Consider the following 25,246-nt stretch of genomic DNA (forward strand, 5'->3'; position numbering starts at 1 on the left):
GGCTCTGGGGCCGGCAGAGGGCCTCCCCATATCACTGATCTGCATGCTGTCATTCATTCGGGGCCACACCGGGTGTTCTCTGAGCCCTGCCCAGGTGCCAACAAGAACTTGTAACAAAACAAGATTCTGAGAGAAGGGAGAGCTGAGCCTTATGGAGGATGAAGGGAGAGTCCTATTTTTACAGCTAAAAACCAAATGGCCAAGTGTAGGGTGGGGGGACCTTTACAGCAACCGGAAGTGCTGTGAAGGCTTATACTTTGTATTTTTATGTATTTTCTAATTTTTTTACAATGAGAACATACTATTTTTACAATCAGAAGAAAATTAAGTTATAAAACAATCAGGGGTTTTAGTTGACTGGAAGTTCAACATGTCACCAGGGGACAGGGCTGTCCAAAGAAGAGCTAGTGTGACCTGGATGATTTAGGAAGAGTGACGTCAGCAGCCAATACCAATACCCGCCCCCCAGCCCCCACCCCGGGCTGGCCTCAGTCTGCAGGGAGAGTGGGGGTGGGGTTTGAGGCCCAGCCCTGTCTCTGGCCCTCTGTGTGGCCTTGAGCAAGCGACCTAACTTCTCAGTTTCCTCATCTATAAAATGAGGTGGGTTCCCAAGTTCAAACGTCCCTTTCTGTCATAACTTCGTGTCTCTAGGCCCCCCTCTCAATAAAACCCTTGAAGACACTCACTGACAAACTGCAGCTGAGATGTGGGGGCGCTGAAGGCTGAGAAAGCTGCTCTGTGAGCTGGGAAGAGCAACAGCTTGGCTGCTGGCTTGAAGCAAGGGGATCCGATCAATCCACAGGATTCCAGTGGATCTGCTGGGCAGAACCTGGGTGGAGAGGTGAGCGTTAGCTGGGAGAAGACCCCACTGCAGGGAGCCCTGGCACTCCAAACCTGGAGCAGCTGCTTGGATGGGAGGAACCCCGGGCACCGTCACTGAGGGGCTGCTGGCCCAGGCTGGGAAGCCATTGGTTAGGAATTTCTACAGGGACTCAGGGGTGGCACTGAACACTGGACAAAATAATCTTCTAGGCTTTCCACCCACGATATTCTAAAAGGCTGAGCAGTGGTCATGACTTCCAGACCTAATCACCATTCCTAAGAAGAGCCAGAGTAAAAATGCCAGTGAAGAGAATGGAATGGAAAAGAAAACACTGGAAGCCGGGGACATGTTGGGAGGACGTGCTCGGGTGGTGAACACCTGGACTTGTTGAGGGAAGGGCTCCCCTCTCACTGCTGCTGGCCCTGGCCCGTCCTCTGGGGCCACCAAGGACGAGTCGACTCCCTCAGGCGATGGCAACCACCTGACCCAGGATGTCCCGCCCTCTTCACGTCGAAGACCAATCTGCCTCCTTCACTCCTCACGCTAGCCCCCTTCCCAAGTTTTGAGTCTGTTCTGATACTCCATCCCTCACCCTCCAGGCTAACACCTCCTAGAGTTTGAATCCCTGGAACCCATCAGTTACTCCATCAATTCTCCCTCTGGGATGGCCCTCCTTGCCTGGCGGCTCTCCTCCTGGTGGCAGGCTCAGTGACTCGCAGGGGCTCAAGTCCAGCTCTAGCACTGCAGGGGAGCTGAGTCTGGGGTGGAGATTCTGGGCAAGGGTGGTACATTGAGAATGAGATCTTCCAGGTTCTGTTTCCTGAATGTGAGAGCCAGGTATCAAGTGACCGATGTCCTCTGTTCCTCATTCGCTCTCTACGTAAAATGGATGAGAATACTTCTACGTCATCAAGCTTTCAAAGTAGAAGAAAACACAAATCAGGTATCTAAAATACCTGATGTGAGGGGTGGGGAGAAGCAACCCTGTGTAACCTGCCTAATCTCAGACGGGAGCACCTGCCGGTCCTCAGACTTCACCTCTGACTTCAGACTTGGGGGCAGCTAGCATGCCCCCACTCCCACCTTCCCACCCCCACAGGGAGGAAACCTGGGCAGAGCTGCCCCTGGCAGGCAGCAAGGGAGTGCCACAGAGCCAGTGCTCTGTGTCCAGGCTGCAGGGCCACAGCGGTGTCGCTCACAGCTAAGCCCCGAGCTCTTGGAGCCACGTCACCAGTCCCTTAATAGCAGCTAATCACTGCTCGCATTTATTGAGCTCCTACTACGCGCAGCAGGCACTGAGCTACGCTTCTCTCTGACATCATCACTCACCTCCACAACAACTCTGAGAGGTAGCTATTATAGTTCCTATTTTTGGACAAAGAAATTGAGGCTCAGGGAGATTAAATGTCTTGCTCAAGGTCATATGATCAGTAAGCGAGGAAGCCAGGCTCCGGTCTGAGGCCCGCTGGGCTCTCAGGCTGGACACTCGTCTCACCGTGATTATGAGATGGGAGAGCCTTTCCTTGCAGGTCTCTGTTTATGGGCGCTGAGCATCTACTCTGCGCCGAGCGCTGTGCTGATGCAAAGACGAATAAGGTCCCTGAGCTCCAGGGTTCACTTCCGGTGGGGGGAAACCCACATGGCCCAGTCCATGGAGGGGGAGAGCAGAGGAAGAAGGAAGGGGGCCAGGCGCCCTGGGCTCTGCCCTTGAGCAGAGCTCTCTGAAGCCCCCAAATGTCCCCTCGTCAGCAGAACTGAGAAAAGGGAAAGGAGGGAGAAGCCCTGATGGATGAGCAGCCCCCCAACCCCCCGCCGTCTGCCTGCTGGCTTGTGCGCTAGCCCTGAGGTCTGGACTCGTACTGTCTCCCCAGACAAGGAAAGGGAAGCCTGAAAAGGTTAACGAGCAGCCAAAGTCACCATGGCTGCCTGGCAGAGCGACCACTGCGCAGGCACCTGGCTGAAGCCCCCAGGCTCTCGCTGATGGGCAACCCACTGTCTTCCCACAAAATGTGTGGGAATATAAGAGAGAGTTCTGGAAACTCCTAAGCCAACAAGTCCTTAGCGAGAGACCAAGGGGGCCAGGGGTGTCCGGGTCTAGATCCTGCCACAGAAATGTTTGTTCCTATTAAAGTCACAGCCACAGCCATCTTTGAAATGGAGACAGGGTGAGCGGGGAGGCTCAGGGGATGGAGTGTGGGTCAGGATGTTCCAAACCCACAGCAGCTCTGAGTGAACTCCCAACACCGCCCCTGTGCATACCCTGACCTCCTCCCTACAGTCCCAGTTTTCCGAGGTAGTGATCTTGGCCAGTAAGAAACTCATCCTATCTTCACTCCCTCAGCCTGGCCAGTCCAGCCAGCTCCTTCCCGGCCCCTCCAGGCCTCCCCCGCCACAGGGAGGGGGGTGACTCCAGGTAACAGGCCCGGGCGCCTCCCCCTCCCCACGCACAGTGGTGAGTTGAAGGAGGCCAGGAGAACTGGTAGGACTTGTGTTCCTTTTGCCTGAGGCACAAAGGAACCTGGAACCTGCCAGCGGTAATAACAGGGCAAAGGAGCGGACCAGCCTAAGACTGAGGAAGAGGAGGGCAGGCTGGCTGTCAGCATCCCTGCCCTTAGGGCCTTGCTCGGAAGGAAGAGGGGCACTTGGAGAGTGGGGTCCTCTTGTTCCTGCCGTGACAGACCCTCCTATCCAACAAGACAATTCCCTGTAACACTAACACCCTCTACACAGTCTCCTCCACCGTCCATCCTCCCAGGGGTTCTGAGAAGGTCACATCAGGGTTTTCTAAACTATCACACAGGAACCTCTGGGGGTCCACCCCACCCCTCCGGGCAGCACTGGTGTACACTGAGGAGGCAATGAGGTCCTGGAGGTCGGGGTAGAAGGGATGGGAGCCACACTTACGGGGCTTGGCGCCCAGGCAGGGAGGAATGACATTCCCTAAGGAGGCCAGGGTGCTTCTAGAGGTGAGCACTGGAGGAAGAGCCATCTACAAAGTTTGCTTTGTTTGTGGGGAATTTGTTAAAGAGAAAGTAGAGGAAAAAGAGCAAAGCATCCCTGGTCTGGTTGGGACAGTTGAGGGAAATCAATATATACCCAAATTTGAAGTGGTGTGTTAGGATGCAATGTCAAAACGAGTCTTTGGCAGATAAAATTTTAGCCTTAATATAAGGAGTTCTTACATACTAATTTAAAAAAGAAAATATACACCATTGAAAACTGGCAAATAGTATGGATGAGCTATTCATGAAAGAGCTTCAAATGATAAAAATCACAAAAAGTTAAACTTCATTCATAATCAAAGAAACAAATATTAGAATCAGATATAGAAGTCTATTATAAAACTATAATAATGAAAAAGTAGGAACAATCTAAATGTTTACCTGTAGAGTACCATGAAAAATTATAATGACATATTATGCATCCATTAAATATGATGTTGTGAAAGCATTTACTAACAGAAAGTGTTTACAATGTATTAAGCTCAAAAAGCAGATTCCAGGTGGAAGGGTATAGCTCAGTGGTAGAGTGCATGCTTAGTACTTAACACAAGGTCCTGGGTTCAATCCCCAGTACCTCCATTAACAAAAAAAAAAAAAAAAAAGAAAAAAGAAAAAAGGAGAAAAAATTAAAAAAACAAAAAAGGCAGATTCCAAAACAGTGTTATGGGTAGACACATTTTCTATTTTTGTAATTAAAAGTGAGTCCCTCCCCGTGTACATCATAAAAGTTCTGAAAGACTAGACACTACAATGTTCACAATACTAAGTTATTTCTCTATGGTGGAATTACGATTTTTATTTTCATTTGTTTGTATTTTGTACTTTTCTACAATGATCCCATATTGCTTTTGTAATGAAACCTTCTTGGTGACTTTGAAGAGTCCTTGGCAGAGGAGATGTAAAAATCGTTACTTTATGTACACAGTCTTTACCAAGAAGTGGAATGTCTTCTCCCACTTGCTGATCACAGAGGTGAGGTGGGATGGGAATGGGTGGGAGGTCTGAGGTCACATGGGGCACAGACATGGGGCCAGGAAAGACATCCAGGAATCCCAACTCTGATGTTGCTCTGAAACCCCCACGGGGACCACGACCTTGCAGAGAAAGCACAGAGGATTTGGAGTTGGAGGATGTGAGTGAATCCCAGGTCTACTAGTTGACACCGAGGAAGCCACTTCATCTTTCTGAAACTCAATGTCTATAAAGTGGAGGTAACAGTAACACAGGATTATTGTGAGGATTAAATAAGATAATTATATTATTTGCAAGGTATAAAGCCCGAAACAAATGATAGACGTTGTAGGTAATAACATTCATCACCGGTTCAGGCTTAGCAAGAGAGCTGGCTAGCTGCCGCAGTTAAGTCTGTGCCGGCTGTCAAGAATGCTGGAGGTGAAGGGCATGTTCCCATGTGGTTCAAGAAAATGCTTGGATTTCCTGGTCCACAGTCATAGAATATAAAAATGAAAATAAAATAAGAATAAAAAGAGTTCAGAGGAAAGTGTTCGGGGACCCACTGACTACTCTTTGAGGGTAGAATATGTAGCCAGTGATGAGAACTCCCTGGTTAGTCATGCGCTGGGCAGTGGGAAGGGGGAGAAAATGGTGTATAACCAAAGGTCCCTGACCCCCTTCACCTAGAGTTGTTTACGGATGTTTTGGCAAAGTGCTTGGGGGCTGAGGTGGGTGGACTAAGGATGCCACGGCTTGTCATCTATTGGGAGAGGCTGGGTGGTGGTTCTGGTTAGATGGGTCCCCACCCTGCACGAGATGGGGGAAGTCATGGCTTCTGGGCGGAGGTGGCAGGCACGCTCATGAATCATAAGCCCCTCTTGTTCAGAACCGGTTAGCTGGTTCTTACAGCACCATTCGTGGCTTTTACACAGGATGGCCCCAAACATCCTCAAAGAGTACCACTTTCTTCATCCAACTGGATGAAAGGGTTTTATTGATCAGATGACAAGCTTTCTACTATTGACCATATTTGGAGACTCATTCTTGACTGCACCCCTCCAAGTCTTCCGAACAAGATGCTTCATCTTCACTTTTCTTTTCGTGCTTCTTGGCTCCATCTAACATGACTCTCATTCCGTTTGCCCCTCTTCTCTTCTTCGGGATCATTGCTCTTCCTCTCCTTGTTCCTCAGTCTCCCTAACCTCCTCCTTGTGCCCACCTCTCTCTGGTTCTGGATTCAGCCAGCATCTTCATCCATGCTCACCATGTCACAGGCAGCTGCCACTCAGAGCCACCTGATGCCAGGTGTCCTGAGCTAAAGCACAGAGGATGACTGTGTGATGAGGGCACACACATGATCAGCAGCATGGGCTGCCCCCTCCAAGCCTTTGGGCTTATGAGCGTTACTCCTCACTTCCTCACTAGTCCCTTCCTCAATTATCCAATAAGCCCTTTAAAATCTTTCTGTAATGAAGTTTTTCTTGTGATACTCCTGCCAACCCCACTCCCCTGCCTCCCCCGGCCCCTCCATCTCCTGCGGGAGCCTCTGATTTAGCTACACCTTGCTGGTGCTGACATGCCCTAGACTGAAAGCACCGCTCCAGCTGTGGTTTCGCCTGATGCACAGAGAGACACAGGGTGCCTCCCGCCTCCTGGTCGACAGCACAGCGGGAAGAGGATAGGCGTGCGCTCCTGCTCAGCTGTGCTGTCTCCGCTGCCTCCCTCCCATTCCAGGCTCTTCTGGGCTTTTTTGTTTATTCCCACTAGCCAACCAAGTGCCAGGATGGGAGTTTTTTCTGTCTGCTTCATTCCTTAGCAACTTACCCCAGTATGTTTTTTCTAATCTGAATCTCATTTCGAAATCTCCTGCCCAAGGGGTTTCCCAACGCCTCCCAGATTTGAATCAACCTGCTGTTTACAGCGCACCCAGATCAGGAATGGAGACGTCAAGGGGACCGGATCTGATACTACGCCCTGAAGACGCTCCTGTGCTCGCAACTGTCACTGGGCTGGTGGCACCTGGACAAACAAATCTACCCTCTCCTTATCTCCCATGAAAGAAGAAGCCAAGTAGGCTCCAATCTGAGAAGGAGGACTGGCTGGAAGGCAGATCCCAACTCAACCATGTTCCTCCCCAGGGGAGACGAGGAAGGGTCTGGCCATCTCCAGGCAGCCCATGGGAGTCTCAGCCCCTCTCAGGGATCCACTCCACAGGAATATGAATCTCAGCTCCTTGCCCATGACTTACTGGGGTGGATTTCTGGCCACAGAGACCCTGAGTCACAAGTAGCCTTGAGAAAAACACAGAGAAGTGGGTCAATGTTTTTTTTGAACAAGTGAAAACCAGCTGTTCTCTGCCTACAGAGGGGACCCCCTACCTGCCTTGGTAACCGGAGAGCTCTCGTCACCGGCAAAGAGGGTCAGCCTGTGGTCCCAGCCACGGGCTATGCTTATTCTCCAGAGGATAATTCTGGGGTTGAAATGGTACCCTGGGTCTCTGCATCATGTTCCAGCCAACCAGACATTTCATTTTGACTTTTAAAAATCCATTCAAAACTCCGGTTCTGCATCTAATGCTCAGAGAGCCAGTCCCTTCGTCCAAGTGAGCAGAGCAAAACAGAGACACGGGGCCGGCCTCCAGAGTCTGTCGTCACCCTCTCGTTGAGGCGAATGCTGCGGGCCAGAACTAAGCCTTTTTCTCTGCTCCTATAATTTGAGGCGTGAAAACACTGATGCCACAGCAAGCTCCTGCTCTTGGCACTTGGTGTCACTCTTGCTTCACCATGGCTCAGCACAGAGCCTTCAACTGACGGGTGGCAATCACCACGGAGGAGAGAACTCTCTCTCCTTCCCTCCTGTCCCCCCATCAGCAAGGGCGCACACGCGAACCAGGGCATAAGCCCAGCTCCCCTGGACAAAGGGTAAGTGTCCAGGCAGAAGGCTGACAGGCGTACCCCACAGTGAGTGGCACGGAGGAAGGACCTCACTTCCCCTGAGCAAGGCCTGGGCGGAACCTTGGCTCCCAAAACTGCCAGTTATTGATTTTGCCAACATTTTCTTAAAACTCGGAATTGCTCAGAAAAAAAATCGAACAGCACAAACATGCACACACAACACCAAGAGTTGCTTGACATCAAATTGACACATTCTGGTGGCAGGAACACGGGAGCCAACTACTCCCTTTCAACACGTTGTTCACCACGCTTTGTCAATCCCCAGTGCAGGAGTCTGCAAATTTTTTTCCCGCTAAGAACACCTTTGGCAACCAAACGAGTGTTATATTCCCTTTTAGATAATTTAATTAATTAGCATAGTTAAACTTCTCCTCCCGTCACGTTCCATCTCCATGATCTCTCTCAGCCTTTGCTCTGTGTCCCTTTCCTCACTCTGACAACTGCCAGGCTCCTCTCAGCAAGGATTTAATGAGCTCCCACTGGGCTCTGGGCTCACTTCTACAACCCCTCCTCGCATCTCTAGAAGATTCCTGTGTCCCTGCGGCTCTCCTGTGGGTGAATAACCCTCACAGGCACAAGGGTTCCTCCTCGGGGAACACAGACCTAACATTCTTCTCGGAAGAAATCCAACTCCTTCACCACCCACAGGAGAAGGTGGTTCAGGAGAAGCTTGACGGTCCCAGACAGCACACGACCCAAGGAGAGCTGGGGTGGAGGGGGCCGCCCGCCAGCACAGCCGCCCTTCAGCCACAGTCCCACCTGCAGCAGGTCGCAGCATCGTCACGTCGGCCCGGGGAGCACAACAGTATCTAGCTTGCGAGGCCTGAGGTCACCTTGCTGTTCCCGGACCCCGGGCTGTCTAACCGGCTGTCTCCCAGCAGGTGGGCCTTCCCTGGGCTCTCCCATCAGATTTCTGATGCCACCTCGCACAAGGGAGCAGGAGTCACCACTTCCCCACCACCTCATCTTTGAAGACATCTTGTAAAAGTGCAATCTGTTCATTCTACCTCATATCAACTCCTGGTACAGGGGCTGGAACTGTGCGGCCTGGCAAGCCATGCCGGGGACAACTGAGCTCTCGCATGAGGAGGAGACACAGGGGCCCAAACTACCATTTATCCTCCTCCTGGAGATGAGACTGCTGACGCCAAGGTCAGGAATGAGCGACTCCAAGCCATAATTTCACGTGGTGCCGTGTTGTAGCATCTCCTCCTTGCTCTTGGGCACCAAGCCCAGGGTTGTAGCCCAAAGCCCTTGGCCACAGAGATTTGTGAACTGTCCCAAGAGTAACAGCAAGTCAGGCTGCACCCTCCTTGAAATACTTCAAAGTACTTTATGATCATTGTCTCATTGATCTTATCAACATCCCAGGAGGGAAAGAAAGCAGGGAAAGGGAAGAAGAAGCCTTCTCATTTCATCGAAATAAAAGTGAATGGGGATGGGGAGCTTTGGGTGAACCAGCCACTGTTCACCTAGAAAGTCAATGAAGAAGTACAAACCACCTCAAGAACTCTGACCCTGGCCCCATGGCCACAGCGAGTCAGACAGACAGCTGATTGCTTTTGTGTGCCTGTGAGCCAGGGGTCCTCTATTCTGGTCTCTGCTAATCTGACAGTTCAGACTGACTTCAAAAGATGGGCTGAATTTGACCCCTCTGTGCTGGAAAAGGTACCAAAGCACAAATCCACCCCACCCCCAGTGCTGCCCTTCTCCAAACTTTGTAAATAACGAGACGCTCACTAGAGTCATTAGAAGAAAAAACTGTCAGCCAAGTGGTCTGAGGTGTGGCTGAAAGCATCGTGTGTGTTTTCTCTAAAGCAGGACGTGTAGACAGTCAAAAACACAAGTTTAATGGGCTTATAAACTTGGAGTGACTCTTCACATCTTATAGCCAGGTCTGGGGTTCAACTATTTCACCTCTGAAATCCAAGGCTGCTTCAGGTTCATCCCTGAACACTGCCTCGAGTCTGCTTCCTCAGTTTATCCTTTTTCCTGGTAACTGACCCAAACAATTCAGCCCCCATTGTTTTTGCTGAGGGAGTAACAACTCCAGGTATTCAGAGATGTTTTCTGGTGTTCTATCTCTTTCCTTCCCTCCTAAGTCTGCCCCGAGCTACCTGAAAAACCTCAATCAATGCTGATACCCTGTAGGAACTTACATACTTCCTATGAGAGACAGGTACTTGTCCTGGTTAACTCCTACAAATCCACAAGGTTCTCTAATGCTCAAGTTCAAAGCACTCTAATCTCAGTAATCATTGTTTACTATAGTGCTTTTCTAGCCTTTTCTGTCTACAGTATTTCTAAACATTAATTTAATTGAACTTAACAGATATTGTGTATAATGCCACAATTTGGCAAACAAATAATGTAAACGGTGTCTTGCTGACAGGGTGAGTCTAAGACAGGAAACAACGCTGTCAGCAGTGTTGTCCCACATATGACTCCTAGCCCAAAACAGCCGCAGGGCTCCCCGTGAGGGAGGCTCACGCGGTGAGGTCATTCATCTGGGCTTCGCTGCCCTGGCTGGATCTAAAGATCCTCTCCCTCTCCAGGAGGTTTGCTCGGCAGAACTAACACTTGGGGTGTCACTTCCTTGTTTTACTCTCTTTCTGGTTCATGCCAGCCTGGACACTAAGACGGAACAAGCCTGTGGCTAAATACTTGGTCACCGCATTTTTCAGAGCCCCAGGACAGCGTTGCTAACATTCAGGGCTACACATGACCTTGCTGTCCCAGACCACAGAACTCTGTATTAATTAAACAGAAAGATGACCTTATAACTAGGGCGATTACATATACGCCAATATAAGCCATTGGTTCCATTCCTTCCTAAGACTAGAGTGTTTAGAGGGAACTTCTCAGTGATCAATAACGCAGAAATGTTCTCCTCACGCCCCAAGATGGACTCTTTAGTCCACAGACAACTGCAAATATCCCACAGCTTCAGGCATCTGCCCCGAGAGCCTGAGCCTCCTGTGTGCGCTTTTGTTTTTCAGACTGTCATTATTGTAAGTTTTTCCTGTGCTTCTCAGGATATAACCAAGACAAAAGAGAGGTTCCAACTCTGTGTACGCTGGTTGAACGGGTAAAAACCTTAAGAAAAGGGAATTGTGGAGAAACATCATAACATCCTAAAAATTCTTGGTGCAAAAGTTCCCGATGCTACTCCCCTACCTCTAAACCAGTTGGAGACAAGACCTGCCCTTCCTTGGGCTAATTTCGCTCGACCAGACAGGCATCTAAGATCTGTGCTGTCTCCCTCTCAACTGAATCATGCCCAGCTGGTTACCTCCCAGGGCTCCTCGGAGACACTACCAGGTAGAAGTCCTTTCTAGAGGGCGACAGTGCCCTTCGGGGAGCCTGGCATCACCCTGAGAGTGCCACCACAATCCCTCTGCCTTTGGCAGGTTCACAGGAGGACTTGGGAAAGAGGGGGCATCCTGGGAGGTAGCAGCCCAGGTCCAAAGGAGGAGCTGTGCCCAGGGGGACAAGGCCAAGGCCTGAGAATAAAGGAGCTTCCTGACATGCTGCTGCATGGGTCTGAGCTGGAAGGCTGAGCTAGAAACTGAATGATGAAACTGAAATGCATTCTTAGTGGTGATCAGACTCCCAGATTAACTCAGCTTCCTTCCTTTCTTTTCTTTCTTTCTCTCTTTCCTTCTTTTAAAATTCATCTCCCTGTAGCATCTGTTTTCCTCCAGGCATGTGAAAACTTCTTTCTCTCTTCTTGTTGAGTCCTCCAGAGAAGTGAGAAGCATCGGGTTCTGATTCTGTGCCAGATTAGGCCACGAGAAGATGGGCCGTTCTCCTTAAGCGCACCAAATCGAACCGAAAGCCACATTGATCAGACATTCTCTGAATGTTTTGAAGAAGGAACCACAGCAGTGAGGAGCTGTGAAAGACACAGTCTCTGCTTTCAAAAGCTTTCATGAGACTGAACAGGCCTGCATGGCTACACCTGGCTTTATGCGCCTGCCCTGAAATCTGCACAAGGTCAGATATGGAAGTCTCAGCCCTTACTGACTCACTGGGTAATCAGACCCTTTGTTTTCATTGAAGACTCATCTTCCACTGGTAACAGCTTTTGGTAGTTAGCCTCCGGTTTTCCTGTCCTCCTTCTTACTTAATGCTCCAGAAGAGTTTCATATTTAAATAAGTCCAAGCACAAATCTCTGCTAAAGTGAAGACTATGTCTGTAAAAAGGGTAAATCTCCCCAAATTTGTCTGCCTCACCTGGGACTGGCACAAATCATTTTTTTCTAGGATTTGTCTCCACTGCATGTTCCATTTTCTTTTCATCTTTCATTTTTATTTTTTTTAAATCAACAGAGAGGTTTTTCACCTAAACTGAGAAAAAGGTGGATAACTAACTTTCTTATTGTATCAAAAATTCTTTAAGGTCCTACAAATGCAGGTAATTATTACCAAAGGACTTGCATTATAAGGGAAGTGGAGGAATCAGACAGACCCCCTCCAGCGCAGGAAGCCCGGGAGATCGGGGTCTGCTTCACCGCCTGGGTAAAGTCATTCCTTAGGAGATAATGCCTGCTGCTGAACAGGCTCTCCAGTGACCACATGTTCAGAGCTGAGACTTGGTGGCAGTCTGATGTGTGGCCTGGCAAAGGGCCAGTGTCTTCTGTCTCAGAAACTTAGATTGTCCCAGAAAGCTGATGCCACATGGCTGCCCACAGGACAGCTCAAAAAAGCTTTTTTCTGTTGCATTCAGCTTAGCAGGTGAACTCAGGAACCCCCTCCCAGCGTTTCACCTCCCTCCAATTCCCTCCTGCTGGCCACTCTCCTTGGACACCAGAGTTTATCACATTGATTAAAGCAGATGTTCAAATAGTCCTCCAAACCGACCTATCCACAATTTTCATTTTCATTTTTTCCCACCAAATCAGCCTCCCCTTTTAAAAAGTGATATGTCAGCAGTAAGCAAACATAACTCTGCCTACTGATTCTGGGCAAGAGGTGTTAACTGCCCTGTATCAGACTGGCTCTTTCCAGATCGAAAAGTAACTCTTCCAAAAGAAGGTTTTATGGTTAAAATTAAACCACAGTCCAAAAGCTATTCGAACCTGGACTTTGGACAAATGCCAACGAGGACAGTCCTGGGCATCTTTCTGAGAGAAAAGGAAAGACCCACTAAGAGGAAGAAATCTTCAATGATCATATAAAAAGATTAAGTAAAATGTTGGAGCCTGTTCAACCACCCTCCTTCAGTTAGAAGGCACTTTTTAACAACATTAGGAAAGCGAAACTAGCTGTGGGTGGGGTGGAAATGCTGCCAGGTCATCCCGCCTGAAGAAAGCCAACAGTTGTGCCTACATGACGGACGTGCCATGGTGGCACCACCGCACCACGCAGCCATGAGGACCACACTAGCATTTTTTGTGACTCCCGCCGGGGGCTATCCCAGTGTTTTGGTGATCACTAGCTCCTCGCTTGAGGTGACTTGAGTCGCTGGCCCTGAGTTGTTATGTCGCGGCATGATTAAGAAACAATCATCTAGGAGAACACAGATGTACACATCAGTGTGTAAGAAAAGGCCCCAGGGTGCTGAGAGCTTGCTGGGTCGGGAGTCTCTGCGGGAGGGTGGGCAGGGAGGGGGCAGGAGGACAGGACCCGGGGAGGCCCATGGAGGTGACTCTGAGGCCAGCCCAGCAGTGCCCTCCCCTGGGAGGCTGGGAGCACACCATCTGGGCCGGGTGGATACAGACCAGCCCAGCACGGGCAGGTCTTCTTCCAATCAAGTGCACAACTGCCCTCTATAGGGCAAAATGCTTTTCAGCTTTACCCAACAGCTGGCCAAAAGGAAACATTAGCTATAACCCCGTCAGGTGGCATTAGGCAAGGCAGGACCTTCTAAGCCTCAGCCTGTTTCCACATCTATAAAATGGGAGTGATGGTAACAGTATCTATCCTTGCACACCTCCAAGGGTTGTTATCAGGAGGAAATGAGTGAAGTACCACTGTTTTCTACCTTTTCCTGCCTTCCTACACTGCTCTGACATAATCCAGGCCACTTTCCTGGGGTGATCTTTCTCTCGAGCGTCTCTGAACCGAGAGCACAATTATAAAAACAATATAGTCATGTGATTCTAAGCTTTAATAGCTAGTGGCATCTCACTTCTAGAAGCTTTAATACTTTCACAAATGTTTTCAACATAATTTTCAAAGCATTTTATAAGCATTTATTATCATTTAAGTTAATTTTCTGATAATTTATGTTCAGTCTCTAAATCCCCCACCAGATTATGAGTTCCCTAAATGCAGGGATGTGTGTGTCCTAGTATTTACCTAGAATAGTGCCTACTGCGCAGCAGACACGTGATAAATATCTGTTGAGTAAATGATGAATCATAGGAATTGGTGAAGGCCAATCAGAAACAGAACAGAAAGGGCACAGTCAGATATGGGGAAAATCTTTTTTCAAGAGTGGTAACATAGATTAATATTAAAAACGAAAGGCAGGGTGACGACAAAGTTTTGAGACTAAACAGAGGTAGTGATTGCACAACAGTGTGAATGTACGAAATGCCACTGGATCGTACACTTTCAAATGGTTAATTATAGGTTATGTGAATTTCACCTTAATAATAAAAAAATGAAAGGACAGAATTGTAATATAATAATTATGGTCCATGATGATTTAGACACTCTACAAAGACTTGATGAAGTCAATATAAAGAGAATGACTCTGATACAGTGCCTGATGGTTGGCATAAATTATTCATTTGTTCCTTGCCACAAGCCCATAGATTTTCAGAGGAGGAAACTGAGGAGCCTGGATGTCCAGGTCAGCGACTTCCTATTCTGCAGACAGGCCAGGTGCACTCGCCACTGGGAGGCGCTGTCCCCACAGCTTCCTGCTTGAGATGGCCTTCTTTCAAACAGCTGCTTCTTAGCTCCTCTGAGCCCTGCTTGGAGAGTACCCTCATCAGAGAGGCCTTCCCCAACCACCTTCTCTAAAAGAGCAGCCTGCCTTCCCACCCTGTCATTCTTTCTCCCTTACCCTGCTTGGGGATTTTCCCACAAAATTCTTAGCTCATGTCACATATTGGCACAATTTTTCTGGCTCCTTCCACGACAGCATGAGCTCCAAGGGAACAGGGATATTTGTCAGTTTTGCTCTCCGTTATAATCCTGACTTCTGCAATAATGCCTGGCAAATAATAGGTGCTTAATAAACATCTGTCAAGTGAATGAATAAGTATTAGAATTTTACCATGAACTTGGTTGGATCTTTTGGAGCCAAGGCTTTTAAAGGCCATACCACAAGAATGAAATTACAATGGGACTGAGATAAAACACCAGTTGTGTGAGTACTGTAACAAAGTGCCACCTGGTTCATGAATGAGTCCCTGAGTGCTCCTCTTGTCCCCAGGGACAGGGCACCTGTCTGTTGTATCCTTGGCTCCCAGCACAGTGCCAGCCACCTAGTATTGGGCACCTGTCTATATGATATCAGTAAGACACAAGGATTCTGGGAGGTACAGGTGAGGATGGAAGACCTGGGTGCAACACACATCCGGGTCCCACCCTAGGTGTGCACACGGGGTTGGGGAGCCCCTGAGGAGGAGGGGAAGGAGGAAGGAGAATGCGCTGAGCAGAGGTCAGAGTCCAAGGAACACCAGATTGTGGCCTTGCCAGCCCTGAGTACTCTGGGTAGAAAATGGCTCCCGAGACCAAAGCGATCTGCAATGCAAACCACGTGCCATCAGCCCTGGCCCTGCGGGGAGAGCTTACCTGGCTGGCCTCTTGAGAGTTGGGTCAGGGTAGGGCGGATGACCCTTAGGAGGTGGATGGTGAGCCTCTGAGACCCACTGGCCTCCCAGAATAGTGCTCAGTGGCCTCTGAGAAACACATGGGCAGCAACACCCTTCCTCCAGGTCCTGCATCGGGCAGCCAGGCGTGGTGGGAAACTGCCTGGGGTCGCACAAAGGACACAGAACAGGGGTCAAACTCCTGAAGCTCTGGTGTCAGCTATTTCTTGCACCTGTTAGAACCTGTGTCTCTAAGTGCAGTTTACAAATTGCAAACAAACTCATACAAGCATATAATCCATCATTTGTCCAAACTGACTGCTGCCACGGTGACTGTCACATCTTAAATGAAACAAAACACTCAAAAGGGACAAATACCTATTTGCCATCCTGGGCTTCACGTTCTAACCTAATGGTACAGAAACCATGAAAACCATGTTTTTAAACTTTAGTAAATCATAAGACTTTAAAAATAAGTTCTAAAACTGAATTTCTGCAGATACTTCCAAGCTACCTATGCTAGCGCGCACACACGCACACACACATGCATACACGCACATATATTTTCTCTAGAAGCTTCCTTGTAATACGTCCAAAGTACACAGTTCAAAATTCAAGCAAATTATTAATTACAAAACAAATTAAACAGAAAAAAAAAATCACATCATGATTTGTAGAGCGGCCGCTGCTTTCGCTGTTTCCCATGGTACAATCGCTATTTCATTTTAACTGGTGCGGGTTTCAGGAACTACGACCGTTCAGCTTGGCCTGCACCGCCTCTGTGTAACCCTCTTCCCTGTGGGCTCTCAAGCACCAGTGGGTATTTGGTTATTCTCAATTCCCACAGCATGAAATAAAAAAAAAACAAACAAAGCAAAACACATGATTGTTTTTATCTCTTGTTCCCTAACATTCCAAAAGAGTATTTGGCCATCAGTGGAGGCCTGGGCTTCACGTGAGATCAAACGCAGCAGCACAGCCTGGCATCAGAATGGACAGGCAAACTCAGGCACCTGCAAAGGGACCCAGGCAGGCTGGCGGGCTCTGGCCAACTGGGGAGCCAGGCCCCAGCAGAAGGGGATGCAGACAGGCAGCAAGGGTGGCTGTATGGGCCCAGTGTGGCCAGATCTTCTTACTTTTCAAGAAAAACCAGAAACCCAGGTTTTATTATAAACTCTAGACTTTTAAACATTAGCAATTAGTTTTAAAAACTGCTTTAAGAATATACTGCACGTCTGTGGCCGGATGCAGTGCTTAGGCAGCCTGTTTGTGAATCTGGGGAGCAGTAGGTGGTTCCAGTGGGTTCCAGCCTGAATCTGCTGCTCATTAACTGCTTCTTACGGTGGTCGCTTCACCTCCCTCCTTTGGGTTCGGATCCTAACTACTACCACAGCGTACGTGCCTGTCACTCTGACTGACCCCTCTCGGCCCCAGCTTCCTCATCTATAAAATGCAGATAACAGTACAACCCCTCTAACATGGATCTTATGGGATTAAATGAGATACTGCAGGCAAAGCTCCCACCTGCAAAGTAAGGTGACAGATACCAGCTATTAGCAGCTGTAAGCCTGGTGCCTCCCTCCTCACCATCCATTCACAATTAATCAGCAAATCCTGTTAAATAAGTTTTCTAAAACTGTCTCCAACCTGTCCTCCTGTTTTCATCCCCACTCTCTCTGCCTTCGTTCATAGCCTCATCCTCTCAGCCCTGAACTGTGCATAACAGTGATCTAATAAACACGCCCCCTTCTTATTGAGCACCTACTCTGTGCCGAGCACCTACTTAGTGCCCACTTTGACCCACCCTCATGCTGCACCCAGTTGATTCCACCTCTTGGCTTGGCAAGTTATGTAAGCAAGGATCTGATGACGTCATTCTCCCTGTCAGCTACAGAACAAAGGTTAACTGCCTTAATCCTGCATTCAATGCTGGCCCCAGGCTCTCCTCCAGTTCATACCCTACCTACAGAGGGTGGCTATAACCCTCTCCCTGCTCCAGCCACACCCAAGTACTTTTCTTGCCTTTTCCTGAATAAGCCACATGGTTCCTGGTCCTCATACATCAGCAACACTATTCTTTCTGCTTAGAATGTTTGTTTGTCCTGTCCTCACCCAGTGTCAACCCCTTCTCACCCTTCTAAGTCCAGCCCCAAACGGTCATCTCCACCACAAAGCCTTCTCCGATCATGGCCCCAACCAGGCCCCACAGTCGCGCCCTCCCGCCTCTGCATTTCCCACCACACTTAGTACATAGGCCCTTCAAACCCATCTCACAATGCATGGTAACTGACACTGAGACACCTGTCTCAACAGGAGACAGGAAGCCAAGGGCCAGAAGCGGATGCCTTATATTTGTCACACTCCCAGTTAGCACAGAGTGAGTGTTCAGCGTCGGCTGAATGAATTCAGGGGACCAAGTGGGCATTTGAACAAAAGCCAAACAATAATGTCACTTTTAATATAACCTCTTGTTAGAAACAGGGATCTTTGGGAATATGCAAAGAAAGAATAATAAAACTACTTAAAATCACTCAGGAGCCCTAGATTCCCCAAAATGTGTACATCTGGTTAATTTTAGTAAAAAATGGTATTTTATATATATATGAAGTTCCAGCTACCCAGATGATTGAAAATATCTGCACTTACAAGCTGGTGTCACGGTTTCTTGATCTTTGTGTTTTCTTTCTGTGGTCTCAGTGGAATGCATCTGATACTCCAGGAGAAAGTGTAATCCAGCCGAAGAGCAAGTCTGATTATTTGGTTCACAATTTATATACTGTGCAGCGCAATCTGAGAGGCCCACACCACTGAAAACGGCCCGTCTTGACCTCATGCCCGTGAGGGCCTCTCATAAGAGAGGCAACCATTTCTCGGTACTCAGATAATCATCAGAGGAGGCCAGAAGTGGATGATCTCGGGAAGGCAGAGATCTGGGAAAGAAAATAAACATCACTGTTTTTTGGCATTTACATTCTGGAAAACTTGCCTCTGAAGCGCACATTCAACAAGCATTCACTGAATGAATGGAAGGGTTGTTCCACAGCCTCACTCCCCACCCCCCAGGGCTGATGGCCGACCTCGCTTTGGCAGGCTAGGAAAGCGAGTTGTGGGGCTTGGCTAGTAAGAACAGAGGCAATTCAGCAAAGCGGTTTCCAGTGCAGGTCTGGGATCAGGCTGCCTGTGCTCAGAGCCCCGGCAGTTTCTACCTGGCAGATCTCATGGAGTAACAGTTCCTATCTCAGAGAGGTGTTGGAAGGAATAAATGATAGAGGACATATAAAGCGCTTAGCATGGTGCCCACGAAGTTATTCTGGTGGTTACAAGAATTCAGTACACGTTAGTCATCATCCTTGGTTAAAAAGATCCTACTGCTAGCATTGAGCCTTCTGTAGCTTATCTTTAAGACTCTGCCCACACCCAATATCTCTATTTTATTGTCTTAACTATGAGATCGGAGTTCCTAGAGAATGGAAGAAGGGAGCAAACTGTAAACTTCTGACCGATGAATAAGCCGAAACATTGGAGACAGGAAGAAAAAAGGCCACATGCACAGAACACCTGGTCGCGTACAGTGGCTCAGGCATGAAACAGATTTGGACTCTCGATGGCCGTGCTGGAAGGGAGATAACAAAGGGGCCTGCCTACAGACTGCTGGGGAAATGCTATACCTAGACAAGCTTAGACAAGCGCGGAATAAGGCATTTTCAGGCATTTGAGGCTTCGAACAACGTGAGATACGCTAAGGAACAGAGTAAATTGTTCCCGCCATTTCTCAATAGATGTTAAATAGTATTGAGACAGGTAAAGTCATTGAATGTGAAGGACTGAGTCACACCACAGATACCTGCTGAGGGTCTACGAGGTGTGGGTTAGACAGCGGACTAGACCACGTAACCCAACAGATACACACTGATCCCTCACAGAGCCTACATTCTAGTGAGGAGAGAGAGACAGTAAACAACGACAGAAGGGAAACTCTGAGTCACAGGTTGATGAAGGTTCCAGAGAAAGGAACTGGGACCTAAAGACCCAATTCTGAGTATACAAGGACTGCGGGAGAGAGAACTGGTTATATGACATCATCTGGACACAAACAGATAAATCCAGAATGCTGACCTTTGAGAAGAAAACAGGTCAGGATTCGTTAAAAAGTAAAAGTTGTTAAAAACAAAATAACAGGGAGATTAATGTAGAATTAAAAATCCCATTCAATGTACAAGCCCTTGATTAGATCCTGGGCCAAGGGAAAAAAAGTTAAAAAAGATATTCTGGCGACAAGGAAGGACATTTGAATATAGATGGAAAGTTAGGTGATGTTAGGGAATTATTCTTAAATTTTAATTTATTAAATTAAAAAATTTTTAATTTACTTAGGTATTGTGGATATGTAAGAGAATGTCTTTATTCTTAGGAGCTATGTACTGAAATAGATAAAGCAAATAGGGCAAACTGGTATCAACTGTTGAATCTAGAAGAGAATATTTAGTTGCTTATTGCACTAATCTTTCAACTTTTCTGTATATATGAAAATATCCAAAACAAAAAGCTGGATAAAAAGAAAAGGGGAAGAAATAAGCATAGATGACTTTTTGGAGGAATTCTACTGTAAAGGGAGTGTATTAATTTCCTAGAGATGCTGTAACAAGTTACTACAAGCTGGATGGCTTAAAAGCACAGAAATTTCTTCTCTCACAGTTCTGGAAACCAGAAGTCTTCAAATCAAGATATTGGCAGAGGCCACACTCCCTGCAGAGGTTCTAGGGAAGAAGTCATTCTTTGCCCTTCCAACCTCTGGTGGCTATTAACATTCCTTCACTTGTGGCTGCATCACCCCTGTTTCTGCCTCCGAGGTCACACTGCCTCCTCCGCTTCTGTGGGTGTCTGATCTCCTTCTGTCTCTCTCTTATAAGGACACTTGTGGTGGCATATCAGGCTCACTCCGATAATACAGAATAAACTCCTCCTCTCAAGATCTTTAACCTAAGCCCATCTTTCACTCTAGAAGGTAACATTCACTCTTACATCACGTGGGTGATACCCACAGGTTCCCGGGATTAGGAAGTAAATATGTATCTTTGAGGGGCCACTTTTGTGCCTAACACAGGGAGGAAGAAAAATGGTCATAGCTAGAGGGGAATGTGGGGCCAGGAGAGGTTGGTTGTTTGTTTTAAGATGAGAGAAGTGACAACATGTCTACAATAACTGATTTGGGACAGTTTGTGGCACACTGCAGTAGCAGTACAATAGCAGTTTATCTGTCCATTGTGTTAGCGACCGGAATGCAGGAAAACCCGTAAAGAAAATAGCAAAGTACCCTCAGGAAGAAAATCAGGGTTATTCTTTGAGCATTCAGTTAAGAACAATGAAAAGGTAATGGAGGAAGGAGACTTTTTGTCAAACTCAGCAGATTGAACAAATATATACATTTAATTCCAAACACCACCAAGATGAAGATAAAGGAATACATTTGGTGTAAAACTGTAAAAACAAAGAGGGCAGGAGAGCAGATGACAGTGGATCAGAGGGGTGAGCAAACTTTTGGAGTTGGAGGGGGAACCACCTTAGCAGAGTGCAGGATGCTGGGATTTAATGCTCAAATTGGGGGATATAAACAAGAAAAGTTTATATTCTCACTCTACTTGTCCCTCCACCAAAGTTCAGGACCTGGATGGGCCAGATACCTCAGGTAAAAGGAGAAAGGCATGGAGCTGAGAACAGGGAAATGTTTACAAGACTGTATATAAAGCAGTTAAACTCATAAATCCCCTCTCCAACCCTTATTAGCCTAGCATTGGCCCCTTGTGGGGTATCAGAGGGTTATTCTCTGGAGAAACTGAATTTGCAAAGCATCGACTCAGGGACACCAGGCACGGCTGAGACTAGTGGTGAGCACTGAGCTGAAAACAAAAGGGCTGGGTGAAAATATATCTGCTGGGTGTGGGACCCACAACCCTATTCCCCTGCCCTGCAGCCAGGATGTCAGCACTGGTGGCCATGCACATACTCCCCAGATAAGAGACTGGAGAATTCTTCTCTGGAGAAACTGAATAGTCCCAGCAATGTGATGTACAGATTCTGACATTTGAAGGTACCAAAAAACAAAAACAAAAACCCTGCTGCTCCATGTTAGAATGAAGCCCATCAATTAAAAAGCCCCATCTGTGCACACAGAGTTCCCAGTTAGTTCTGCCTAGCATCCTGTTCTTAAATATAAATAGACAAAGATCAAACATTTGAGAAAAACCTCCAACAACAACACACATACACACACCCGAAAGGAGGGAGGGGAATTCAGAGGAAATAGTGAAAAACAGTGAAGACTTAAAAACAGGAAAATCCCTCAGAGATCTAAGAGAACAGGTATAAGAAACAAAAGCAGAAATGTCATGTGTAAAAGAAAAGAAGCAATCAAGCAAACAAGAGAGTTAAAACGGAAAATCCAGTAGAAAGGACAAGAAGATAAAATTAAAATTTTCTATCCAGAGAGTAGAACAAAAATAGAAGGACAAAAGTAGAAAAAAAGTTAAAAGCTATAATTCAGGCTCCAATATCCAATCACAGAAGCACTTGGAAGTTAGCAGAGCGTGGGAGCAATGCCTTTGAAATTCTAAGGGAAAAACATTGCCAACCTAGAATCCCATACCCAGTTAAACTATCAGTCATATATGAGAGAAGAATCAATATTTTCAGACAGATAAGGTATCACAAAGTTTACCTCCCACAGTCATTTTCTCTGGAAGCTATTAGATGATGTGGCTGACCAAAATGAGGCTACAGAACAACAGAAAAGGAAGGTCTAAGATCCAGGCAGTAGGAGATCCAACACAGAGAAACAGAGAGAAGTGTTGTGAAGCTCAGGAAAGCAGCTCTGGAGCAAGCCTAGAATGCAGCCGCTCTCCCATCAGCCCCAGAGGACAAAGGGCTCCAAAAAGGAAATTGCCAGCGTGAAAAAATGGAATTGATACATCTGTTAGATTTGATTATACGAACAAAAATATAGCATGGGGTTTACTGACCTTTTGAAGGCTAGGGAATATTAGGAAAGGGTGTGTAGAAAACTAAACAATTAAAAAACACGAGGCTATTAGAAATGTGTTATGATACAATATTATGAAGTTTCTACCCTTTAGAAATTTTAGAGAATTTAAAAAGCATGTGGAGGAGAAAGGGTGAAGTATTCCTTTCATCTTACATATCCATGACTGCTTTTCACCACCTTTTAGATCCCTACCCAAGAGACAAACAGGATTGAAGAGCCTACGTCTTGATACTGATGTCTTGACCATAGGTACTTAGGGAGTCCCCTCTCTTCCTGGGGAAGAGAGTGGCTGATGGATGACATGTGAAAGCCCCAAAGGAGACAGACACAGGGGAAAAGTCCATGCGATCAGATGAATAATTAAAAGTCAACGATGAGGGGGGAGGGTATAAGTCAAGTGGAAGAGCACATGCTTAGCATGCATGAGGTCCTGAGTTCAATCCCCGCTACCTCCTCTTAAAAAAAAAATAATAGACCTAATTACTTACCCCCACCAAAAACAAAAGTCAAAGATGAAAGCAATAATAATAATACAAAATAATTGAGACAATGCCAAAGCAAGTCCTAGCAATTCAAACGTGATATGGAGAGAAGGGCAATTTGCAGGAATGGTGATCATGGTGAAGTGATCAAAACAGTGCAGCCCAGCAATGATTCTGGACACAATTTGGGGGCTAGTTAGAGGGAAGAGCAGTGAGGATAGGCCTGGTCCAGATATACAGGGCCCTGTGAGAGGCCTGTCCCATTAGATTGTAAAATCAGCTACGCGGGAGAAGTGGGTACAGACATAGTGAAGGAAAAACTTTAAAATCCAACAAACATAATCACTGTTATGGGATTTGGCTTCTTACTTTTTTCTTCACTTCTTTATTTTCTTATCTCTGCTCTGGCTTTTGTCACTTCGGAGCTCCTCATTTTTCTTTCAGACCCTCTTTCAGAAATTGTGTTCGTTTACTCCAGCCTGCATCTTCTTTCACAACCTTCATTCTCTATCCTTATCTGGCTGTAACTTCCCATTTTTCTCCCTATGCATTCTCCTACATCTCATAAACCCCATCATATGTTAAACTACATTCTTCTAGCCCATCCTAAATCCATTTCTCAAACCTTTCTCGACAAGCTCCTCAGTCACAGCTCTTCTCCAAGAAACCAACATCCACTTTTCCTCTATCAACACACTAATAAATCTTCTCTTTCTTTTCACAATGTTCCATTTCACTCTTTATCACTCTTCTTCACTTCCTTTGGTCCTGCTCTGTCTGCCTTCATTCCCAGTAACAATTCTCTTAAGCTCAGATGCTCTCCCTTCTCTCTCATATTTACCTTTTCCGGGTCAATAATGTTCTGCTTGGCTCTAATTTCTCCTTTTTGACTTGGCAATACTTCCCCTAGCTGCTTCTCTTTCCTTCTTTAGCTTAAATCCTTCATGTGCCTCCTTCATCAGTACCTTCCTCTGTAATCTCTTTCTCTTCCATAGAAACAGATTCATCAGTATTATCATTCCTTCCATCCAAGACATCCTCCTCAACCTCCACCCCTTCCTCAGTCTCTTCTAGCTCTTCATCAGTCTCCTCTACCCTTTCAGAAGGAATTTCCATCTCAGCATCAGTAATTTCTATCAATCTTTCATCACTAGTAACTTCTACCACTCTTTCAATTTTCTTTTCATTTATGCTCCCCATTCTTAAACCCTCCAGCTTCTCTCCACTAGTCCCCAGCTTCTCCCTACTGGATCCCAGCTTCTCTGCAATTGACCGACGTCTATCTCCAGTGGATCTCAAATCCTCTCCACTAGACCCCAGCTTCTCTCCCCTGGATCCCCTCTTCTCTCCCCTAAACACCAGCTTCTCTCCACTCTGCCTTAGCCTCTCTCCACTGGACCTCAGATTCTCTCCACTTGACCTTAGCTTCTCTCTACTCAATCTCAGCTTCTCCACACTCGACCTCAGCTTCTCTCCACTTGAACTCAGCTTCTCTCCACTTGACCTCAGCTTCTCTCTACTCGATCTCAGCTTCTCCACACTCGACCTCAGCTTCTCTCCACTCAGCTTCTCTCCACTTGACCTCAGCTCCTCTTCATTGTGCCCTAGCTTATATCCTCGGGATCTCAAGTCCTCTCCACTGGTTTCCACTCCAGTGAACTTCAACCTCTCTTTAAACCCAGACCCTCGCCTAGACCCTGCATTCTCAGATTCAGCCCCTGTTTTGTGTCTCACGTCTTGCTTTCCTCCCACCTCCTTTGAGCTGTCTTTCCCCAAACCTGCTGAAGCCTGTAATGCACTTGCTACAGTGTGCACTCGTTTCACATCCATCCTCTCCTGACTCCGACCTAACTTTTCTCTCAAGACTGTCTTTCCCACATCTTCCAGTCTCCAGTACTCAGACTCAGGCTTCGGGTCCCACATCCTTGGCTTTTGCGTATTTCTAACCAGGAGCTCCATTCTCTTCCCAATCACAATGAGCCCGTTCCAAGGCATCCACAGTTTTTCTCGCATAATCTGCGCCCCTCTACTTCCTGGCTCCAGTTGCGACCGCCCGAGGACCCCAGCCTGGCTGAGGGCGCCCTGGCCGTGGGTCTTGTCGCGCCCCCTCGCTGCCCTGTGTGGCTTACCCCGCCACTCCCTCATGTTCCAGTAGGGAAATCCAAACGGAACCCGCTTGTCCACAGACAGCTCCTGCCCTCGTCCCTAGTCCGCCACCCCAAC

General features: G+C 47.4%; 1 protein-coding gene across 1 annotated transcript in view; it reads right to left on the minus strand.

Annotated features, from left to right (window-relative positions):
• The window catches only part of LOC116666689, a 35,830-nt gene extending 10,662 nt beyond the window's left edge, over positions 1-25,168 (minus strand). The window contains exons 1-4 of the mRNA XM_032490522.1: positions 24,606-25,168; positions 23,393-24,527; positions 18,149-18,432; positions 687-829 (exon numbers count right to left, since the gene is read on the minus strand). Coding sequence (XP_032346413.1) covers positions 23,966-24,527; positions 24,606-25,168 — 1,125 coding nt within the window. The 3' untranslated portion in view covers positions 687-829; positions 18,149-18,432; positions 23,393-23,965. The remainder of the gene's footprint in view (positions 1-686; positions 830-18,148; positions 18,433-23,392; positions 24,528-24,605) is intronic.
• Positions 25,169-25,246: the final 78 nt, after the last annotated feature.

Source organism: Camelus ferus, chromosome 10 (assembly GCF_009834535.1).
Source record: "Camelus ferus isolate YT-003-E chromosome 10, BCGSAC_Cfer_1.0, whole genome shotgun sequence".
NCBI classification, from domain to species: Eukaryota; Metazoa; Chordata; class Mammalia; order Artiodactyla; family Camelidae; genus Camelus; species Camelus ferus.